The 23,633-nt window shown below is 48.6% G+C and overlaps 2 protein-coding genes across 12 annotated transcripts; one reads left to right on the top strand and one right to left on the bottom strand.

Moving 5' to 3' along the window:
• Positions 1–2,739: 2,739 nt before the first annotated feature.
• Positions 2,740–12,478, bottom strand: rgl2 (ral guanine nucleotide dissociation stimulator-like 2). Of its 4 annotated transcripts, none has more exons than XM_088386862.1 (20): positions 12,332–12,478; positions 11,202–11,320; positions 9,875–9,922; positions 9,651–9,725; positions 9,243–9,409; positions 9,125–9,181; positions 8,641–8,840; positions 7,959–8,071; positions 7,599–7,811; positions 7,408–7,511; positions 7,231–7,315; positions 6,772–6,831; positions 6,479–6,568; positions 6,380–6,412; positions 6,100–6,221; positions 5,922–6,014; positions 5,775–5,859; positions 5,248–5,487; positions 5,061–5,175; positions 2,740–4,565 (listed from the first exon to the last, which is right to left on the bottom strand). In XM_088386862.1, the coding sequence occupies exons 2-20, from the start codon at positions 11,301–11,303 to the stop codon at positions 4,390–4,392; spliced, it is 2,178 nt and encodes a 725-aa protein (XP_088242988.1). In that variant the 5' UTR covers positions 11,304–11,320; positions 12,332–12,478; the 3' UTR covers positions 2,740–4,389. The 4 variants fall into 4 exon arrangements, 3 of the variants coding, with proteins under 3 accessions (XP_088242988.1, XP_088242989.1, XP_088242990.1); XR_015860812.1 differs by having other exon boundaries at positions 4,420–4,565; positions 4,693–5,175; XM_088386863.1 differs by lacking the exon at positions 9,875–9,922.
• On the top strand, positions 12,200–20,602 carry usp5 (ubiquitin specific peptidase 5 (isopeptidase T)). Of its 8 annotated transcripts, none has more exons than XM_088386857.1 (20): positions 12,204–12,462; positions 14,250–14,381; positions 14,461–14,527; positions 15,115–15,242; positions 15,467–15,612; positions 15,688–15,872; positions 15,932–16,026; positions 16,091–16,284; positions 16,429–16,500; positions 16,572–16,659; positions 16,729–16,854; positions 16,945–17,098; positions 17,252–17,414; positions 17,480–17,568; positions 17,646–17,831; positions 18,554–18,697; positions 18,795–18,934; positions 19,287–19,437; positions 19,536–19,620; positions 20,050–20,602. In XM_088386857.1, exons 1-20 carry the CDS (start codon positions 12,337–12,339, stop codon positions 20,141–20,143), a joined length of 2,565 nt encoding a protein of 854 aa, XP_088242983.1. In that variant the 5' UTR covers positions 12,204–12,336; the 3' UTR covers positions 20,144–20,602. The 8 variants fall into 8 exon arrangements, with proteins under 8 accessions (XP_088242979.1, XP_088242982.1, XP_088242983.1 ...); XM_088386858.1 differs by lacking the exon at positions 12,204–12,462 and adding an exon at positions 13,266–13,771; XM_088386860.1 differs by lacking the exon at positions 12,204–12,462 and adding an exon at positions 13,274–13,771 and having other exon boundaries at positions 17,646–17,774.
• Positions 20,603–23,633: the final 3,031 nt, after the last annotated feature.

Here is a 23,633-nt window from a genome sequence, read left to right as displayed (position 1 = left end):
TTGGCTGCAACGTCGTTAATGGCGTTCCAAAATAGAATTGCGTTGGACATGCTATTGGCTAAGGAACATGGTGTATGTGGAATGTTTGGTGATGCATGTTGTACTTTTATCCCAAACAACACGGCACCAGGGGGCCGACTGACCAGGGCGTTGGAAGGACTAAGGACACTGAACAAAAAGATGAAAGATCATTCAGGCCTACACACCGATATTTGGTCTGATTGGATGAAAACGTTCGGAAGCTGGAAAGGCCTCATCATGTCTGTGCTTGTTGCTGTGGCTATTTTTACTACAGTTATGATTTTATGCGATTGTTGTTGTATTCCATGTATTAGGTCACTCACTGTCCGGTTGGTCGAGAAAACCGTTGGCCCGTTGCCACCGATGGGCCAATATGCCCTGGTGACTCAACATGAGCAGCGGGGGGAAGGAAGGATCGACAGCGCGCTGGTAGCTGTTTGCTAGGGTAACGGGTGATGACCTCATAAATGAGGTCATGAGAGGGAATAAAGGAAAATGTGTTTTTGGGAGTTTGCAAACATATTTTTTAAGGTTGTGTTAAACTTATAATCATATTAATATCTAGTATTGAAGTGCTCGTGTGGATTGGTGGGGGCCGAGGAATGTGCAGGCAAACTGCATGAACTTGTTTTCTTGGAAGTGTTGTGTATAGGCCCAGACAGGGAGTACCGGACGAGATAATCTCAAGGTCGGTGAGGATCGAGAACAACAGCACGTCTATGAGACTGGCCTTCGAGGGGAAAACTCAACCGTCTGACCTCATCGACACCTGGACTGGGGAGGAGATGGCCCTCAACCAATCATCTCACAATATTTTGCATGCTTTAATATTCATATTGTGTTTCTTTAAAACTGGGCAACCCGGAAGAAAGTGTCGTCTTTTGGTGGTCACAAAAACGCACGAGTTTTAGTGTGAGGGACCCGGGACCCAGGCCTGTATTAGTGCGCTTTGTCAGGAATAAATAATTGGTAAATTTGGTCTGATTGATCTACTGGTCTTCTCTTTGACAGAACGAACTCGCAAAATTGTTAGGTGCGCCAGTGTGTGGATTAGGACATAGCAATTTATGTGTTAAGTGTTGATCGCAATTTGGAGTCAGATCAATAACTAGAATCCGTAACCTAACAACTGCAAAATAAATAGATGCAGCTTAGTGACAAGTGCCGCTATTTGAGCTAATTTTAGAACAGTCCTGCGGGCGACTCGTGCGGTCCTCACGGGCGACCTGGTGCCCGCGGGCAACGTGTTGGTGACCCCTGCTCCAAATTGTCCCTAGGTGTGAGTGCGAGTGCGAATGGTTGTTTGTCTCTGTGTGCCCTGCGATTGGCTGGCAACCGATTCAGGGTGTCCCCCGCCTACTGCCCGATGACGGCTGGGATAGGCTCCAGCACGCCCGCGACCCCTGTGGGGACTAAGTGGTACGGAAAGTGGATGCATGGATGGATGGATGGATATTAATTTGCTTTGAAAATACCTGAGTAATAGAATGGATGGATGAATGATGATCACAACTAAGTTTTGTAATATATACTCCTTGTAGCATGTAACGGTACCCAAAAAGAGGAGCTTCTTTGCATCGAGGTTTATGCAAAGAGCTCACGTAATTATATTGTTGCTTTTTGGTGAAGTGAATGAGTGTTCCGTCTGTACGGCTGGTCTTTGAATGCACCCCGCTTCAACGGCAGAACGCGGATGAATTTAAAAAGATCAAATGAGAATAATCCTTTATAAAAATTAAAATTGACTGACGCAAACGTGAGTTCTTCATGTTTTTATTGAAAACAACATAGTGCTGAAGCCGTACGACGCCGTACGAGCACAACACCTGCCCTCGAGGACCAGAATTGCCCACCCCTGATTTAGAGAGTCACGGATGGTTTGTTAAAATTGTTCTTTATATTACATTTATTTGATATATCTCGTCTGACGTCAGCGGCGCACGTAGTCTTTGCGGCGTCAACAGCTGTGTGTGTGTGTGTGTGTGTGTGTGTGTGTGTGTGTGTGTGTGTGTGTGTGTGTGTGTGTGCGTGTGTGTGCGTGTCTGTGCGTGTGCGTGTGTGTGTGCGTGTGTGTGTGTGTGTGTGTGTGTGTGTGTGTGCGTGTGCGTGTGTGTGTATGTGTGCGTGTGTGTGTGTGTGCGTGTGTGTGTGTGTGCGTGTGTGTGGATGTGTGTGTGTGTGCGCGTGTGTTTTGTTTTTAAGTGACACAAGACGAAGATTGGTTTGATAAAATTGTTGTTTATATTATTGTTATTTCATACATAGTTTATATATTGTTATATGGGCCTGTGGAAAAATTTGAACCGCAACGCGCCGCTGACGTCGGACTTGTTTACATAAAGGAGGACAAACGCGATCGATGGCTTTAATGATTTGGAGTGACACAGATGGTTTGATAAACGTGTTATTTATGTTATGGTTATTTGAATAACTTTTAATGTTACATCATGCCCGTTCTCAGCTTCTTGTTGTGTTTATGTCACGTTAGCATATCGTATCGTTAGCCTGTTGTAGCTGGTTCATGTCTGTTTTTGGTGTTGGATTTTGTCAAATAAATTTCCCCCAAAATGCGACCTATAGTCTGGTGCGACTTATGGGGTTTTTTTTTCACTGTATTGTGCATTTTATGACTGATACGACTTGTACTCCGGAGCGACTTTTAGTCCGAAAAATACGTATACATTCAAATTAATGATCCAAAAAAGCTACAGTTCACCATTTGCCTGTGCAAAAATAGGACATTTATTGGAAATACTAACAGGGGGGTGCACTTTGTACAGAAAGGCACCCAAAAGCAGACATGTTTTTATGCAGTAACAGACAATGAGCTCACTGGCGCCACTGTGGCCTCCAGTCAGCTACTCTTGGCCTCACCAAATGTGGCACTTTGCCCTGTCGCACGACACAGCCGTGATAAAAGGCCAAGTATGCGTTACAAGTGACTGCGGGACATTTCCAACACCATCAAAACAAAGCAAAAAACTTCATGTGGAGCACAGGTGTTAAACTCCAGTCATTGGGTGTCGCATCCCTGCATGTTTCTCAAGTTTACCTTGTTAAACATACTGATTCAAATGATCATTCATCCTCACGTTCCGCAGGAGCCCCCGCGGACTGGAGTTTGACACCCCTGACAGAAAGCACCAATTGAAAATATTCAATTTAGCAAACAATTTGGAAAGCAACCCAGTCAAAAAAAAAAGGATACTTTGTGAGCGTGTAGGAAAAATGACATTTTGAGTTAAATCCAAACAAATCTCCAAGAATTTGCAAATAATCTCTTTGAAAGACACAATTTGGAAATCATAGTTTAAAATAAGCCATTAGATACACACAAATAGACCTTCTACACTGCCATCATCCAGTCTGTCCTCTGCACCTCCATCACTGTCTGGTTTGGATCGGCCTCCAAACAAGACAAGCACAGACTGCAACGGACAATAAGGACTGCAGAAAAGATAATTGGAATCAACCTCCCATCTATTCAAGACTTGTACCTGACCAGGACCAGGAAACGTGCAAGTAACATCTCAACAGACCCTTCGCACCCAGGTTGCAGCCTGTTTGAACTACTCCCCTCCGGACGCCGTTATAGAGCTCTGTACACTAAAACCAGCAGACACAGAGACAGCTTCTTCCCCCAGGCTGTCGCTCTGATGAACTCACACCACTCTTAGAGTCTCAGAGTCATTACTGTGCAATAACATCCTGCTTTCCACACCTTTTCTGTTTACACTGTTTGTACTATGTGTCCTCTCTGCATCCATTGCAGCCTGGTCATCCTAGAAGAGGGACCCTCCCATCTGTGGACTTTTCTCAAGGTTTCTCATTTCCCATAGCTGGAGTTTTGAGTTTTCCCTTGCCCTCTTGGGAGTTTAAGATCTGGGGATGTTTGAGAATATCTTTCGTTCTTCACATGTGCTGAGTGTTGTTGTTAGTCACCTAAATGTTGAACAGAGGCTGTGATTTACCGAAGTCAAATTCCTTGTTTGGCACGCTCAAACATGGCGAATAAAAAACTCTTGAATCTTGAATCTTGAAATGCAACTTAAAATGTAAAACTAACTTAAAAAAGATTTGGTAGGAGCTGTGGCAAAATGAAAGACAAATGCTTTAACATCTACCTTAGAAAAATTAAACAGTTACTCCCCCACCCACTAAACAAAAACCCAAGCGAAAGAGAAATAAACTCAAATATTTAAAAACAATGAAATAAATAAATACAGTACATTCAGTGGAAGCTGTAAAATATTTGGTTGTTTTAAAAACAGAAACAAGAAATACAAAGTAGATCCTAAAATATTGGGCAGGGAATAAATTGACAAAGCCAAAAAGACTGAAATGAAAGTGGCTTGCGACGGTGTGGCGTCAAAAGAGAGTTCGGGCCAATCTCCTTCCCTTGGACTTGATTCGAGGATACGTGGCGGCGGCGCTGCGCTCCAATTGGCCTGCAGGCGTGTTGCCAGCTTTGCGCCTCAGCAGGAAGTCCACGCTGGACGGCGTCATGGCATAAAAAACATTGCCCGTGGCCGGGATCAGCAACTCTAAGGAAACAAACACAAAGTCAACAACTGTGCCGCAACACTCAAAAGTTAAGAGTCCTCGACTTGGATAGCGGCAAGACATGGACGGCTGGCTTCGCAAATAAAAAGTCGTCATCACGTAACTCACACATGGAAAAACTTGTCAAGGCGTCTCTCTAGTCTGGACTTGACTCCAAGTCAAACATGGGCGAGTCTGACAAACTCAGAAGTATAAAAGCAATCAATTCGATTTGATAAATGTTTTGGTGGTGAAAAAACAACCAAAACCTTTTGGGCATCTTTGAGGAATTTTCAGCTTGTACTCGGAAGGAGGACAAGAAAGCGGCAGGAGATTGGCTGGTAATAATTGAGAACCTAGAGGAGATTTCTGATTGCCTGTTGATGGCAGCAAAGCACTACTTGTGTCTAAATTAAGCTTTTACACAGCTTGAGCTCAAAGCACATTGTATGCTCCCAAAACACGCCCCTGGGGGACGGGTCTGAGCTGCGGTGCACCTTTCCCTTCGGGCAGAAGTTGAACCAGCTCGTATGCCGACGCCCGCACCGGGTCCTGATTGTGCTTCTCCAGTGCCATGCCGATGGCGGCCGGCGTCTTGTCGCCGCTCGTCACCTGAGGATGAACAAAGTCGGACTACAATTCCAACAGTGCCACCGTGGCAATCAATCGCTGCGCTCCACCGACCAGGATGCTGCGGTACAAGTTGCCATCTTGCAGGTCCATGCGGATCTTGATAATGCGCATGTCAGGGCCCGAACTCTGACCCCTGCTGCCGGCGACAGGCTGGTTGTTGCCACAGGAGGCGGAGCGGCGGTGGGATTTGGGAGGAGTCCCTGGAACCAACCGCGAGGCCGCCGAGCCGTTGATGGCCAGCGGCGGCGACGTGTCCACATCCAGACACGACACTGACGGAGATCTCATGTGCTCAAAAAAAAAGAAAAAAAACGTCGATCCACCATAACTTGTGACTTTATTTTATCAATTTGCCTCCAAAATATCTACCTTTGGGGGACTTTGGGGGTCAAAACTCACATATTTTGTAGCTACGTATTTGAAAATCCAATTTGTGGATCCAAATTATATTTTTAGAAAAGCCCAACGCAAACCTCCAAAAGTTGAGGATCGTCCGAGGACGCAACTGTGACCCGCCTCGAGGAGGCGACTGCGCGGACGCATGCTCGGCTCGCTGGCAAAAGGAGGCCCGCGCTCACCTTGGTGAGTTTGGAGAGCAGGCTGTTGACGGGCCAGGACGAGTCCGAGGGAGCGTCGGCCGGGCCGCTCACGGAGACGCTGAAGCTGGACACAAGCAAGTGTCAGAGCATGGCAAGACAGGCGGGACTTCGGCCAGGCGGACTTACTTGGGGCACTGCGTGATGACGACGGTCGGCAGGCCGCCGCAGGCTTGTGGCACCGCTTCGCAAGGTGCTTCGATCTCATTGGATAGTCTGTAACTAAACATGCACGAGTGGCCGTCTCCTTTTTCTGAAATAAAGGGGCGTCATAGCGGGGTTGTTGTCATTGCTGAACATAGTTTACCTTTCCTGGTCGCTTAGCGTGGGAACGCTGCGGTACCAGCGCATGAAGGCCTCATCCGGTACCAAGGAGCAGTTTTTACACGACGACTGCAGCAGCCGGATTTGAGCTAGAACCTCAAATTCCTGTCAAAGAGGAGCAACAAAGGAATCCAGGTAAAGAGGATCGAAGCGCGCAAAGAGCGTGAGATTGCGACCGCGCTGGCAGAGTGGCTGGCTCCTAAAGTCTCTCATTATGGGCGCGGCCTCAGTGTCTCAGATTGGCTAAGTACGCGTTCACTCACCCGTCGGCGCTTGTCAAAGTTGATGTAGCCGTTCTGCAACGGGACCACACGGGTCAGCAAAGAGGCGGGCAAAGCATGCAAAAGCAGCGACGCACTGACCTCCAGCCGATCCTTGACAGCGGTGTCCAGCATGGTCAGGTCGGTCAGGAACTGGCCCAGGTAGGGCACCGTGCCCTGGCACGCGCCCCACTGACAAGAAAGTCAGCAAGACCATTACACCGTCTGCTTTACAAACCAGCACGTTTTTGCTTTTGCGAGCTTTGCGCTGATCTTGGCTCCAAATCAGGTTCCCTTACTTGGGCTCAAACAACTCAACCCCAAAGGTTGGCCTATATCCCGCATTGGGTTCCTTACTTTTTTCCCAAGTGCTATTTGATATGAATTGGGCTCACCTCGGTATCACGCTTGCTGGTGATGTGCTCGTCCAGGTTGGCAAACTTGGATGTGCCTTCCTACGTTCGACACAAAAAGGGGAAAAAATTAATTCAGTGGCAAATTGCTATTTGGTACATTTGGTACTCACGACGCTGGCATGATTTAAAAAAACGATTTTCCTGATAAAACAAAGGCAAATACCCTGAATTCCTCGATTCAAGCCCCCCCCCCCCAAAAAAAAGCGTCATAGTACACTCGCTGACAACTTCTCACAGCAAAAACATAAGAATGCAAGCGTTTTGGGAGGCCATCCTGCTCCTTATAATGTGCCCACCTTGGCCACCTAGGGACGGTATAAACACACACAGACAGACAAAAGGATACATTGTCCAGTGAGACGTCTCAACTGCTCTCAGCTCATCTGTACAGCGCAAATATTTGTCATTCCACGCAGAGGATTTTTTTTCTCACATCACCTCCTTAAGCAACTCTCGGCTCTGCGAGTAGTTGTCCTTGTCTGAGAAGATCTCGCACAGATCCTCATACTTCTTCATCATCTCCCTGGAAAACAAACAGTCGCACGCACAACAATTTGACATCACATTATGAGCTGAAGCACATGCAGTCAAAAGAGTCAAGGCGCACGTCCGTACCTGTCGGTGTCCTGCCACGTCCTCCTCAAGCGGTGCATGGGGTTGCTCTGCAGGGCCGACACGATGGCATACAGCGAAGAGAAGTTCTTCTTGCCGCGACACGCCTTAATAAAGTGAGCGTGAGGTGCAAATGCAAGGCAGAGCTACAACAGGCGAGCCGTGCGCTGAAGCCGGTTGGCACCAGCGCTCACCTGGGCCACGGCGATCCACTTCTCCAGCAGCCTGGCCGGCCTCCGTGTGCCAGCACTGCCGCTCAGGCATGAGAACAGCACAGCGTTGGCCAGACAGTTGAACTGGCGAACGGTGGCCCGAACGGACCAGCACGCGCCCTCGTGGCCTTTCTTGTCGCGCTGCGACCACAGCGAGCCCAGGCAGTGGTACGGCACCAGGCGCACGAACAGATCCTACACGCATGCGGACACGTTTGGCACAGGTGAGTTGCGCCAAGTCTAACCATTTTCTCCAGAATCCCAAATGAAGACCGACGGCGCAAAGCCCACGGAAGTGGTGACGCAAAAGCGAGAGACGGCAAGGCAGACATTTTCTCTCACTGTTTCAATGCGGGTGAGCTGCTCGGCCACGACGGCCGTGGGGAAGCCCAGAATGGCGGCAGCCTGGAACTGACGTGTATCCCGAGACGACGGGCTGCTGGCGACGTTCACCTCTGCCCCAGGGACAAAAAATGTTTGCTGTCAGGGTCTGACCCGCGTGAGAGGCTACGGATGGATTAAAAAAATGATAAATCACTTCTTTACAGGCATAACATTTGGACTGCTTGAAAATACTTTGTCGTGTAGTATCTAACTTTGATCGGCCTCTATTTTTTAATTCTGCATTATTTGGGGAGGAGCGGCACCGGTTAGCACGTCCGCCTCACAATTAGGAGGATGCGGGTTTGATTTTACTTCCGGCAATCCCTGTGTGGAGTTTGCATGTTTACCCCGTGCCCCGTGTGGGTTTTCTCCAGGCACTCCGGTTTTCTCCCACATCCCCAAAACATGGTTGGTAGGCCGATTGAGCACTCCAAATTGCCCCAGGTGTGAGTGGAGTGCGGATGGTTGTTCGGCTCTATGTGCCGTGCGATTGGCTGGCAACCGGTTCAGGGTGTCCCCCGCCTACTGCCCCATGACTGTTGGGATAGGCTCCAGCACGCCCATGACCCCGTGGGGACAAGCGGTACAGACAATGGATGGATGGATGGATATTGGGGTGGGGGTAGGGCTGAGGCTCAACCTGGATATGCATCGTCGGGCAGCAAGGCTTTCTCACTGAGCTCCTCGGCCAGGCGGAGAACGCAAGCGCGAAGGTCAGCGGCGGACGGTGAGTCTCCAGGAAGAAGTGGCGCCAATCGCAGGAGGCGCGAAGGCTCCTGGAGGCCGCGGAAGTCCTCGGGGTACTCGGACAGCCACGCGCCAAACACCGAGCGCACGGCTCTGCGGTGCAGGTCACAACATTAGGGACACTTTTGCAAGCACTTTGCCTTCACCAAATGACCAAATTGACTCTGCCAGAGAGCTTTGTTCAATTGCCTTGGCCACGAACAGAATGCAGTCAACCCCCGTTTATCGCGAGGGATACGCTGTCGAGTGTCTTGGAAGGCAGAACGCAACCAAATGCTGCCGTCGCTTGGTTTAAATACGAGCGGGGTCACAGACCATTTCGACTCGTAAATCAAGGCGTTGATCGAAACTCTTTATGGCGTGAAATGCGCGGCGACCTGTTGAAGGATTGTCTGGGCTGTCCGTCGTCAGCGTGGCTGGGCGGCCGCTCCAACCTGCCCGAGCAAATGTCAGGTGAGGCAACGTCTGGTGCGGCCACGGAAACGGGAGCCCTACCTGTCAGTGAGCACATCCAACACTTTCTGCGTGGTGCTGAAAGAGCGATAGGTCGCCAGGAAGATGGCGACAAAGCACGGGTCACCCAGCGCGAAAGAGTGCAGCAGGTGTAGCGTCAGCTTCTCTTCCGTGCCTGCCTTCACATACTTGCTGCGGGAAACGCACGACTGCAAACGCAAGGACAAACCAAAACAACACACCAATTACTTCTCACAGGAGTATAATGCTCTCACACACTCAGACTTTGCTCACACACACAACTGAAAGGCTTTTACCCAGTTCACGGAATGCACGCACTCACGCACGCAGACGTTTTTTTCTCACGTTTACAACGCTGTTCCACTTCCAAACCACAACGAAAAGGCTCTCCCATGCAGATATCTGCAGTATACACACGCTGTCTCTTACCGTGGGCGAGCCAGCCACTTGTTTGACCACCACCGTGTAGATGAGTCCATCCTCTTCCTCCTCCGCGACTGTGGACTGCACGCACAAGACACGCACACATGTTAATGCTGCTCGTTGCGGAACGCACATAACTGCTGGTTTTGATTGGTATTGCAAGATGAATATTTATCATCTAGCGTTTTAGTTTTCTTTACAGCAGCTAAAAGAGCGGTCGGCGTTCTCACCGCATCCAGAGGACAGTACCACGTTGTCTTCATGGGCGACGACTCCACCTGAGCCAGAAAAACATGAGTGGCACGTCAAGCCCAGCCAAGTTTCTTTCCATAGGCCTTTGTGGCAGAAACGCCGCAAGGGGCTTCTGAATTAGCACGGGACCACTTTTTGCCCACAGAGACAAAGCTGGCCGGCTGGCTGCTCGTGGCGAGTCAAGACCGAGCGTTGGCTCAGCAACGCCAGAGAGGCCCGAGGGGCTGGCCGAGTCAAGGCCATCGACATACGGCTAATGCTAATTGCTGCCTGACTTAGGCACGTTTTCTCCTCAATTCATATGCAATTAGCCACTTTTTGTCTTTCATTTGCTGGCGGGAAGCAGTGGAGTGCGCGTGCCCACAAAGCCCAGGGGCTTATGTCCAGAACAATAGCCCCTCTCGTCTTCCTCCAGTGCCCTATTTTTTCCCTTCTTTGTGTTTGTGTGCACTGTGAGAAACCAGTTAGTCCCATGACGCTATTTCAACAAACAGGCCGTTAGTGCAAACAAACATGAGGTGGAGGCGGGGCACGCGGCCACCTTGATGCTAATTGTTAGCCTTGTCCTTGTTAGCCTCAAGTCCTTGACAAGGAGTTCACAAGCAATGATTGCCAAACCTTCGCTCCTTCCCTTTGTCTTTTACCACAAGGAGATTTGGACACTGGTAACTCGTCTCTCGCACTGCAATGCCAACAATGTCGAATGAAGCCAACGCTAAAACTAAAAACAATGGCCACTGTCCAGACGGGGCTCGCATCACAAACACATCCCAAGGAGGCCCGACTCAGAATAAATACAGAAATGGAATTGGAATCCCTTGGATCAAAGTTAGCACCAAGACACAGATAAAGAGCTACAAAATGTCGGGCTGTATCAGATTCCGTTTGCCGGGCGGCAGCGTGAAAGCGGATGCCGCAGTGAAGCGACGACGCCCACGGCCGCCACGTTGATTATTCAGCACCGCGTCAGAGACGAGATGGCGAGAAAAAGGACGGCAGCTTGGAGGCTGGCCTGCCTGGGGAAAAGCCATTGCCACTTTCAACATTTAGGCCTCAACGGGGCCTCTGGATGCCATTTTGTAGACCGAGCATCCGAATCCGGGGCGGCAAACGTGGGGTTCCCCCAATTCGGGATGACTTGCACATTTCTCAACCAACGCAAACCTCCTTTTAGCTCATTCCTCAGTTTGTCTTGTGCAATACGCTTCTTTCGTTCCCCATAAGAAAAGCTTCCTTGTCGATCCAAACCTTTGGGTTTGCCTATCATCAGCTTGCGTGTGTGCATCGTGTTTACTTGGAGCTCACCTGCACCTGCGGCCGAGCGCACAGAGGCCGGTAAGCGAGGAGTGGCACAGCGCTGGAGCCCGGCAGGTCGTAGCCGCCTGCTGGCGTGTGGCGGGGCAGCATGCCGCCCAGCGCAGCAGCTCAACACACAAAAACACACAACACATGCACGTCAGATACACACGTTTAGAGCTCGTTCCAGGCTGGCCCAGCTCTCCGTCCGTCCGTGAATGGCCGTTATTCATTGGGGGCAAACAGCCCCCGGGTGACTCAACGTGTACTCGCGACGTGTCATATTGAGAGCATAGCGTCAGCATTGCACTCTTGTGAAGGGAGGAAAAATGCAAACTGTCTTTAAATTGCCACATCAAGACTGGAAGCAAAAACTAGTGAGTAAGTCAACGTCCGAATGAACAAGATCAAAATACAAACGACGTTCGGACGCGATATTTCACATTGGGTCTGAAGCGCGCATGCGATATAGCGCTCCATTATGGAGCGGTTCTCACGCCTTCAACCCTCCATGGCTGCCACAAGGTCCCACAGCAGTGCAAGTGGCGAATGTGCACGGAAACGCTCGACCGATTGCCACGCACGTTTTTGCTGCTTCGGCCACAGGAAATATGCTCTCAGACTCCAATTTGCTCACAATGACCCATTTTGATCCTGTTTTTTTTTTTCATGCAAAAGATGGGAAACGTGTTGAAGTGTTCACCCACGGGTTCATCAATGTTAGTTTGACGGCTCGTATGTGCCAAACTCGCAAATGAGTCCACTCATATCTCAAGGCCCCCCAACTATCGTGTTTTGACGGACACTTGTTGTTCCCTCTTGCCAAACTATGAAATCATCTTTCCTCTTCTGAAAATTCGAATGTCTCAACACACGCTCACGTGACACCCCCACCCCCTCCCCCACTACCACCACCACCACACCCACAAACACGCACACACACACACACACACATGCATGCACGCACGCACGCACGCACACACATACACACACACACACACACACACACTTATGACGACATGACAAGAAACGCGATGAAAACAGGAAGAGCTTTTCAAGAGGGCCCAGAGAGAAAGAGAGTGAGAAGAGGAGGAAGCAAGCAAGCAAAAAAAAAAAAAAAAGCAAGCAAGTAAACTTACAACATATGCGCCTGGGCTCGTCGTCTTCGCTGGGCTTGTCTCGGCCTCACGAGGAGCTGCTGGCTGGCCGACTGCAAGGCGACGGCGACGACAGAGTCGCACCCATCCGGAATTGGTGGCCGTCAGTGTCAGTAAGGGCGGGGAGGGTTTGCTCGCTCGGGGTGGGGGTGGGAGGCGTCGCCGTATGCCTGCCTGCCTGCCTGCCTGCCTGCCTGCCTGCCTGCCTGCCTGCCTGCCTGCCTGCCTGCCTGCCTGCCTGCCTGCCTGCCTGCCTGCCTGCCTGCCTGCCTGCCTGCCTGCCTGCCTGCCTGCCCGCCTGCCTGCACGCCTGCCTGCCTGCACGCCTGCCTGCACGCCTGCCTGCACGCCTGCCTGCACGCCTGCCAGCTCGCCTGCTCACCAGCCTGACTCAGCCAGCCTCTCCTTCGTCCGCTATTTGCCTGGCCGTGGTGCCAGTGCGAGCAGCTGATAGGCAACTCTGTTGATGTGACGCATAGCCGCTGGCTGCAACGTTGCCGGCAGGAAACTAATAAAAAGAAGAAAAGAAAAGAAAAGAAAAGAAAAGAAAAGAAAAGAAAAGAAAAGAAAAGAAAAGCAGGCATCTAGGAGGCGCTAAACCGCTAACAATTTAAACTCAACGGTCTTCATCGCATGCTCAGGATTTTTAGGATTAAAATAAAATATATATAAAAAACTGGACCCCACTCAAGAGGTTCTCGGTTTGTGCGTGTTCGTTCTATTTTCGTAACCATCACAAAACTGAACCAACTCTTGTTTTCAACTTTCTCATTTGCACAGTGTACTAGTAACTACTACACGTAGAGTTGTTTCATGTTGAAAGGGATTAGGGATAAGAAAATATGCGCAAAACTGACTTCAAAACTACATACGCCTCTCAATTGAAGGTAGTGGCTGATATTGCAGTAGTTACGGTGATACTTATACCGTAACTATCCCACAATGCAATCAAGAGACTTTTTGAACTCTCTGTTACGCAGTATAAGAGTAGCCGCTAACATTGAGCACAGGTGTCACCGTTTTATTAAAACGAAAGAGTCTTGAGAATGTGTCTTCTATCCATATGGACAGAAATATATGAGCGTTTAATCTTTAAAAACAGGGTATTTGTTTTGGAGGAGGTTGCGTGTATTGTAGCAGTTACGGTAGTATCTGCTGTGTTCACGGCCTTCCCACAACACAAGGCGGCATCGTCGTCTCATGGTTCATTCAAGCCAACTATACGCAGCGTTTGACGGGCTCTTGCGACGAACTCTCACTTCGAGCCGGTGGACTCACGCTTACTTTCCGAACATCGGCACCAGCTAGCTTGTCATGTCGGACGTCAGCGAGGTTTTGATGTCGGTTTTGTCCACAATTCGGGTGCCGAAGCCTGGGGACCGCGTCCACAAAGATGAATGCGCCTTGTCATTTTCCTCTCCGGTGAGCAACAGCCTCTCGTTCTCTTTCTTTCTGTTCGTTTTCCAAGCGAGGGGAACGGCGATCGTTCCACGCTGCCTGTCGTCTCTGTTTTGTTTCATCAGAACGGAATGTTAAACACAACTGTCGTGCTTCATTTACTTCAAATGCCCCTTAAACTAGCCAGCGAACGTTAAGCTAAGCTAATGGAGCGCCTTAAACGTAATGTTGTAACTTAGCTGCCTTAGCATGTTAGCTTGCAGCCGGAATTCCGTGAGTTAAAATCTCATGTTCAAGCTTTTCTGCTTTTTTTGTTGTCAGTATATTCCACTTGAAAACATTAACATGACATATTTGGAGTTTTCTCGCTAGTTTACATTGTGACCGATTGACTGACATGTGAAGTTATCAACATCGCTGCCAACTTCTTCTCAACGTCTATTGGTGATGCGGGAGGAGATGTTTCAAGTGTCTAATAAAATGTCTGGATTTTATTTCCCAGGAAAGCGAGGGAGGCCTATACGTGTGTATGAACAGCTTCCTGGGATTCGGAAGTCAGTATGTGGACAAGCATTACGCCCGGACCGGCCAGAGGGCTTACTTGCACATCACAAAGACTCGTAAGACCACCAAGGTAGACACACATTTCGTGTCCTCACGTGCCTGTTTCTGTACGAGTGACACAATTGTCAGCCTTTTCTTTTCTCTGCCAGAAAGAAGATGAAAATAATTCTGGATCTGGACACCCACCCAAGAAGAAGCCCACCAGATTGGCAATAGGTGAAACACGGGAGCATCTTTGGTATAAAGTAGAGTCATACTTTGAAGGTTGACAAAATGTGGGATCAATGTCATATTACCCGAGGAAAAAACCCCGACAACAATGCAGATTCACACTCAACTGCAAAAACATCAGGTGCCACCTCTTAAATTTCATACTATCCATCCATTTTCTGGTTATGGCTAAATAATTGCGTACGCAACAGTTAAGCTTGAACCAGAAACCAAAGATGGAATGCCTAAACTTGATCATTACTGGCCAATCTATTGGAATTGGAATTCGGGAAATGGAAACCCAGCAATACAAAACCAATACTGGCATCAAACCTCACTTAATAAAATCAATATTCATCTCTTACACGTTTCCGAAAAGCCAATGGCAAAAGCAAAGCATGCAGTTCATTCTTGTGAGGTACGCAGGCAGCCATGTTGACGTATGTGACGCTTTATGACAACATTTTTACTAAATTTTAAAGTACATTGCCTCCCCCCCTAAATTTTGGTGGATTTTCAAGGTGCTGTTGTAAATACATGTTGACGCACAGCGTATTTTGATCTTCAGCTTATCGATCATCATATTTTCCCAGGCATCGAAGGTGGGTTCGATGTGGAGCAGGAGCACTATGAGGAGGACTACAAGGTTGTCATCTTTCCTGAAAGACAGGAAGTCACATCGGAGGAACTTGGAGCCATGCCCGACGTTGTTAAAGAGCGGGTGAGCTATTGTGAGCTGCTCTTAATGTGTTTTGTGCGTGCGGGTTGGCATTTCTTGTGGCCGCGCCCTGGCTCAGCAGTCGCTTGACATTTTTCCGCTTATCTCAATTTGAAGGATGTGAGGTGGCATTGCCGTACGTGTCAGCAGAGCTTGATTAGGGAATGAATTTAAGTCAACTTGACTTTTGTTAGCTCATCTGCTCTTTTTCCCTGCGCCCTGCAAAGGTATCCCTGTCAATGACAGGCATCATCGCCGCTGACTCCGTGTCTCACACCTTGCAAGTCCAACAGTGGGATGGCGAAGTGAGACAGGAGTCGCGATACGCCGCCGACCTCAAGCAGCTTGACAACGGAGTCAAGATTCCACCCAGGTGAGCCTTGACATTGCCGCCGCCAGCCTCCTTCGCTCAGTTGCCCGTCATCATGAGTGTCCCTCGGTGCGATAGTGGCTGGCGCTGCGAAGTGTGCGGCCTCCAGGAGAATCTCTGGATGAACCTGACGGACGGCAAGATTCTCTGCGGTCGCAGATACTACGACGGCTCGGGGGGAAACAACCACGCCCTGCTCTACTTTCAGGAGACAGGATACCCGCTCGCCGTCAAACTGGGGACCATCACCCCGGACGGAGCTGGTGAGACCACCACGCCCAGTCGAAAGAATTCAATTCACCTGGTCAGTTTCCATCTCCAGATGTTTATTCTTACGACGAGGACGACATGGTGCTGGACTCCAAGTTACCAGAGCACCTTTCCCACTTTGGCATCAATATGATGACCATGGAGAAGGTAAAAGTGCACTCGGCATGTGGCCTTAGCGACGCTGTTCCCACTCGCGTGAGGCCTTTTCCAGACTGAGCGGACCATGACGGAGCTGGAGATTGCCGTGAACCAGCGCGTCGGGGAGTGGGAGGTGATCCAAGAGTCCGGCACCGCCCTGCGTCCGCTGTACGGGCCCGGCCTGACCGGCATGAAGAACCTGGGCAACAGCTGCTACCTCAACTCCGTCATGCAAGTGCTCTTCACCGTTCCAGACTTCCACAGCAAGTTCGTATCTGTCCTTGAGTGAAAATGAAGCTGAACGTTTGCTTTAGAGCTGCACTGAGCCGTGTTTACGTTCAAAGCACAACAGCTGCGCATAGGCAATCCGCAGTGGCAAGCGGATAACTTTGCAAAGCTATTCCGTTCCAGGTATGTGTCCAACATCGACAAGATAATAGACGAGGCCCCGAGTGACCCCACCCAAGACTTCAAAACCCAAGTGTGAGCATCTCTCGATTTTGTCCGTGCCACGTCTGTAATTTAACCGTGACAAAATCTGTTGTCTATCGCAGAGCCAAACTGGGCTACAGCCTGTTGTCGGGAGACTATTCCAAACCGGCGCCGGAGCTTGGGGGAGAAAATGGTGCAGCCGAGCCCAAGGTAAAGATGACAAAAATGGCTTGGTCTCAGCTGATAATGTTTTGCTCATGCGTTCTCACTGACTTCCAGGATTACCAAATTGGCATAGCGCCGAGAATGTTTAAAGCACTCGTTGGCCGGAACCACCCGGAGTTTTCCACCAATCGACAGCAGGATGCTCAGGAGTTTTTATTGCACTTCATAAACATGGTGGAGGTAGGTTTGAGCACCCCAGACACTATTTCATCGGGGTCCCCCCCGCCCTCCTTTCCTCCTTCTTATCTTGTGACTTTCTTTGGACTGTAGAGAAATTGCCGATTGGCGCCCAACCCGTCCGAAGCCTTCAGGTTCCTGGTGGAGGAGAGGATTGTGTGTCAGCAGTCCCAAAAGGCCAAGTACACGCAGCGGGTGGATTACATCATCCAGCTGCCCGTGCCCATGGAGCAGGCCAGTAACATAGGTGAGCCGGTGCTCTTGAATATGATGGCGTGCTTTCCAGGTGCAAACATGTTTGTCTCTCTGTAGCCGCTTGCAAGAACGGCGAAAACAAGGACCACTCGAGTGATCAGAATCCAAAAGTATCTTTTATTTTGTATTAACGTCCGCCCAACAGACGAGCTGCAGGAGGCAGAGCGCCAGCGCGAGAACGGTGACTCAACGGTCATGCCCGTGCGAGCACACATCCCCTTTGCGGTTTGCTTGGCGGCCCTCAGCGAGCCTGAATTGCTCACCGACTTCTGGAGCTCCGCCGTGCAGGCCAAGACCACCGCCACCAAGTACGCGTACAGCGGCACTTCAAATTGGATTGTTTACACTGAGTTGACTGCTTTTGTTGTGTCAGAACAACCCGATTCGCCTCATTCCCTGACCACCTGATTATTCAAATTAAGAAGTTCACGTTTGGCCTTGACTGGGTCCCCAAGAAACTGGGTGAGCAAAGAGAGCACTTTTCCTGAGTTGGCTGTGGCTTAGCCCCGGAAGCCGCCTCACAGACATTCTCCGCGCAGACGTGAGCATCGAGGTGCCCGACACACTGGACCTGAGCACGCTGCGCGCCACGGGGCAGCGGCGGGGGGAGGAGCTCTTACCCGAGGTGGCCCCGCCCCCACTCATGACCCCTGATGCGGAGGTTAAAGGTATCCTGGGCTCCCATGGCAACGAGGAGGACGACTCTCTCTACTCCCCACTGCTGTGTCAGTCTGTCATTTCTGCTTCTTGTCTCTCATACGGGACTGCTCGCCTTTTCCTCTTTTTCTTGCTTTTCTGCCTTTGACGTACTCATCTTGCTTCAGTTCTTCACTTTTCCATCATGTCGGCGAGGGAGGGTTGGTTTGTTGTGTCATTCGTCGTATTTCTACCAAATAGTGGCCAACATTTTATCCACTCCGTTTTCGACAAAGAATACCTGCCTTACATATTTGAATACTGCAGTAGTAGCTTTACTTGCAAGTTGAATTCCTGTGGCAACTTGAACCATTCATATCACAAATCATCATTTCCTCGTGGAAAGGATTGCAAATGGCTCTAGTGTATCCCCACGTGGTCCAAAAATTAGTTTTTTGATAGCACGACAGTATCGTACTTAATTCACCCTTCCAAAGTGACACAATTGGATTGAGTCAAAATGGACAGTATTGACCACATTTTTCACTTCACTTCAATGACCGTTGTGCTGCTCCTCTTGGTGTCTCTTTTGTACACATGGGAGCAGTATGATGCAGGCATAGGGTGAGACCAGTGGGCATGGTCACAATTGCTCCCAAAACAACATTGGCACATTGTTTCGTATCACCCCTTCTGAGGTCAAGTTAATCAGTATCTCCAGCCACCATATGAGGAAACTTGTCAGCATTTTAATTTGATTTGGCTCAACAATCAAGTCGTCAATGTAATTCAGCCTTTCAACATTCCTCAGCGCCGGTCCTCGATGACTCCACCGTGTCACAGCTCTGCGACATGGGATTCCCTCTGGAGGCGTGCCGCAAAGCAGTCTACTACACCGGCAACACCGGCATTGACTCAGCCATGAACTGGGTGATGGGCCACATGGACGATCCAGGTGCGCCGAGCGAGCCAATGGTCTGCGGGCGGGGCTCGGTCGCTTTCGAGCACGTCGCTCAAGCCGTGCTGTCCTCTCCTTTTCCATTGGCCCGCAGACTTCTCCGCCCCCTTGGTCCTGCCGGGCTGCAGCGGCGGCACCACGCCGACGATGGAGAGCGTCTCTGAGGAGCACCTGGCAACCATTGTCTCCATGGGCTTCAGCCGAGAGCAAGCCACCAAAGCGCTTCGAGCGACGGTTAGAGGCTCGCATTCGCACAACATGAAGCTTCATCAAGTCATCTGATGCCCCCGCGTTTGGGAAAGGAGTGCCAATTTGGTTGTTTCTTCAAAGTAAGGCAAACAGTCGCTGGCGCACGCAAAGGTTGCCGTCAGCCACGTCTCTCGCGCTTACCCTCGCACACCGAGCCACTCGTGCCACCGCGCAAGGTAGAAAATAAACAGTGTTATCCAGACAAGACATACTGAGCAAATGCAATCTGAATTCAAACTAATGAGTTTTTACTCAGCAACTTGTTGACACCTTTTTCTGTTGAATGAATGAAACTACTTGAAGTTAAGTCATTTGTACAATATCACGTGTTTGTCAGAGCAATACTCTGGAGCGGGCCGTGGACTGGATCTTCTCGCACCTGGATGACCTGGAGTCGATGGAGGTTTCTGAAGGAGGACGCTCAGCCGGCGAGAGCGAGGGCTCTCGGGAGCCTCCGCCGGGGCCTTGCGTCAGAGATGGACCAGGCAGTGAGTGATTGGGGGGGGGCAAATCACCCCCCCCCCAAATATTTTTCTTTGGGCAAGTCCTGACATGATGATTGATGTTCTCTTGTGGTCTTGTTCAGAATACGAACTGTTTGCCTTCATCAGCCACATGGGCACGAGCACAATGTGCGGCCATTACGTCTGTCATATCAAGAAGGATCAGCAGTAAGTGTCCGCAAATGATCTCACTCGTGGGCACGTTTTTTTTTCCCCACGTGCGCATTCTAGCAGCCTGCAGCCCCATGCAAACAAAAACCCTGACCTTCTGGAACTACGTGGGGGCCAAACGTCAAAATCGACTATCAGTACACCATTGTTGGTCTGCTAGGGCACCTAATTGCCTGACTATGGAGGACAAAGCGTATTCATGGATCATAAAGACTCAAATGAATTTCTTATACTTAATACCTGCAGAGGGCGCTGTGTCGTTATATAAAAAAATCATGAGCTCGTAAATTAAGGCCTCTAAAGACATTCATTACACTTGAGTGTTGTTTTAAGACCACAGAATTCTTTTTATTTTGATAGCATATTATAAATTCTTATGTATTTCTTTTTTGAATAATCATGGCTTCATATGCCTGTGTGTGACAGGTGGGTCATCTTCAACGACCAGAAGGTGTGCGCCTCCGAGAAACCTCCCAAGGACCTGGGGTACCTCTACTTCTACCGGCGGATGGCCGAATGAGACCAATGGGGTGGGGGGGGCTTGTGGCAGCACTTTTGTGGGAGTGAAAGTGGCGAGTATGGACACACGCACAGCTTTCGTGGCGCACATACTTCCCTACAATGTCTTCGAAAGACCTTGGCACACATAACTGTACATACTTTCTGATGACTTGGCTGAGTTTTTTTTTTTTAATCCAAATTTTCTAAGTAAACCCGCCATGAGACAAACTCTCACTTAATATCCTAGGCCTCCTTCAGCCTCTAAAATGGTGTGCCCATAGTTTGTTTTCAACGCATGTCTTCCTCCTTTGAAAAGCAGCGTCCACGTCCTTGTGCTTGTTCAACATCATTTCAGCCAGGTCGGCCTTCACCTCATTCATTCATTCATTCATTCATTCATTCAGAGCAAGCGATGGCGACAACACGTTGGCTCCAATGTGTACTACGAAAGAAAATAAAAACACCAAATCAACTTTCAGCCAATGTTGTTTTATGTGTTTTATTCCAATCATGCCTACAATAAAGCTAGCATTTTCCCTAGATGAGCTTCTTCAAGTGAAGTGATGCAGAGGCATTAGTTATTACACCCTTAAGGCGTGTGCAGAATCTCAGCTTGGGTTGCTTACAAAAGTACAAAGAGCAAAGTCACAAAGTTGTTTCTTTTGTGTGATCTAAGTTGCCGCTTTCTTCATTCTGTCTTTAGCCTCCTACAGAGGGTGAGCAAAAATGTCTGCCTTGACTGAGAATATAGTGCATCTAACAGCTAAGAAGCAATTAAGGCAATTAAGCAAACTAAAGTACAATGTAGAGTTGAGCCACTGAAAACTCAGGCTGGGCTAATTCTGGTTTTGTGACAGTGCTGTAGTTCTAAGTGTCTCAGCGTAGTCGCAGCCCTTGTTTTGCTGACACGACATTACAAATGTCACGCTTGAATTGATATTTTGGGTCACATTCACGATATTGTGTACCTGAACTATATGGATAAAAAACATAAATTGTTCCAAAATTGGCAGAATACTGCACCAGTGGTGACACATTAAAAGTATTCTTTAAATGCGTTTCCCCTCAAGAAATGAAAGTAAATACGGACCGCTTGACCTTACTCTCAGGTCTAAATGTTTTGTTTTGTGAAAGGTTTGCCTTCCGCGGCCTAGTGGAAGATGACAGTGATTTGACAGCTCTCACGCTGTGACTCGCAGGCTTCCCAGGACCGACTTGACTCTTTGGCCTTGTTGGATTTGGTCCACAATTTGGGAAGTGCGCTATCCGCGCCTCACGGCAAAAACCATAGCCAATCACCTGTTATCCAATTTACTCACCGCGTGCTCGTTTTATTTCTTCAGTTTTAGGAAAAGGCTAAGACACCGAAACTAAATTTAGACTTACACAGGTTGGTTGAGTTCAATCACAATTCTTGTTAAGAAAGCTCTGTTTTCAGGAAAGTACAATACAGCGCTGGGCCTTTCGTGTGACCATGCTCAAAGTCTCCATTCAGAAAAGGCAACATTCAAGGTTCTTTGGTCAGCTTATATTCAGTTGCACATGCCAGTGTGGGTCGAGTTTGATGGGTGATGAGTCAGGGGGTGTGGCAAGTTCACAGGAGAGTTTGATTCCATGATTGATTCGGTGTGTGTGGGGGCTGTTGTTTTCCATCCCGTCTTTCGGCCTTGGCGATCATCTTTGGCCGGGTTCCTGGTTGTTTTCCTCCTGCCGCTCTTCTTCTGGCACCTCTGCCGGTTTTATCTCCATGTGTCCTTCCTGTAAACCATTCTTGCACATACATCCACTTCGCCCAGTGTTGCACACCGCCCATTCATCATTCTTTCAATTTTGTCATTTTGTACAGGATTATGTGAGCTTTTGGCTTTGACATCATCAATTTATGAATGTTCCCTGACCATGCAAAGTTTGTACTCACCATTTCCCATGTTTTTGTTTGTTTGTTCTTTTGATACTCCATGTACTTGCTTACGTCATCATATTCTTAGTTTAATCATGCTTCCAACCATATCTTTTCTTTGTCAGGCAAAATATTTCCCTCTGTCCAGAACGTTCAGTAGTTATCGAAAACTGGCGTCTAGCATTAGTCAAAACACAAGATATAATCAAGTACTGAAGATTTTTAGACGACTTTGGCAGTGTCCGTGATTTATAAAATCATCAGGCATGCATTAAACATTTCCTTGAGGGTCATTAAGCTATTCAGGCAATATATCAAAAAACATTTGTCATTTCAAAGTGCTCAGAAATACATATCAGATCATAAAGTTATAAAAACATTTTTCATTACCACCTATCAAAAATGTCTAGTTATGTCTTCTTTATTGATTTGGTGTGTAGGTATAATTATATGGTTAAAATGTTTCTTTTATTGATTTAAAATATAAATATACTTGTCTGCTTATGTACTTTATTCAATAAGGTTTGAGCATATCTGTTTTTGTCGCTAGGCAGGACTTTTTGTATTTCGACCCCATTCCTTCAGCCTCCATCTGCACTGACTTCATCATCCTCCTAGCAGGCACGCTAAACTTACACAAGACCACTCTTTTCGTCAGTTAACTTCATTCCCTTGCTGATTATGATGGCTTTTATTTCAGCGCCGATGCGCTTTTGGCACACTGATAATTGGCCATAACAAAAATGAAGATTAAGCGCACTAACAGTCCAGAGAGGGTCATGTAATAGAAGGAGGGGAAAGCACCAGAAGTCCATAATTGTGAAATATTTCCCCCTGCAGGGTCAACAGACTGCTGAGGATTCTTGCTAATCTAAAACAAACACCAAGCAAGTGTCAGTTTGAGCTATCGCCGACTACACGCACACACGCCCACTCAGCCTTTATTGACTGCAATTTAACTGTCTGACAGTTTATGTTAGTTAGTGCCTGTGAGCCAGACTGTCCTCTTAAGAAAGCAGCTCTGATTGGTTCATCATACATTTTCTTTTGAGAGGGGCATTATACTTAGGGTGTATTCAGACCAGAAAAGTCCTTTAGTCCGCTTGTTTGGTCCGGACCAAAAGCGGACTAAGGGTGTATTCAGATCTGACTGTTTGGTCCGCTTTAAATGGACCAGGGTTTGAATGTAACGCTGGTCCCGACCTTATGTGCAAACAAGTCCTGATCCAGATTAAAGAAACGGATCGAGACCCACTTTTTCAAGTGGTCTCGGTTTGCTTTGTTGCGTGTTGTGCGGGATGTCCGATGTTGAGCCAGGAACAACAAAGATGTGGAGTATAAGTTGGTTCTTTATTGACAAGATCTTGGGTTGTTTAATGGCGGCCAATGCACGAGCACGGCAGCAGATGAAACAACAGCTTCCTTCTCCAGGTCAGCTTCTTTTATACTGCCCAGAAAGGCGGGAACTTGTCACATGACCATTTGGTACCTGAGTGTGGGGGGCGTCACCCCCCTGTGTGTGTGTGTGTGTTCTTATCTGTGTGTGTCCATACAGTTATGTGTTGTATTCATGTCCTGATTGAGCAGTTATGTCTTTATAAACTAATAA

The sequence above is a fragment of the Syngnathus floridae genome, chromosome 10 (assembly GCF_059516105.1).
Source record: "Syngnathus floridae isolate MCC-2025c chromosome 10, RoL_Sflo_1.0, whole genome shotgun sequence".
Lineage (NCBI taxonomy): Eukaryota > Metazoa > Chordata > Actinopteri > Syngnathiformes > Syngnathidae > Syngnathus > Syngnathus floridae.
This window is presented reverse-complemented; position numbering and strand designations above follow the sequence as displayed.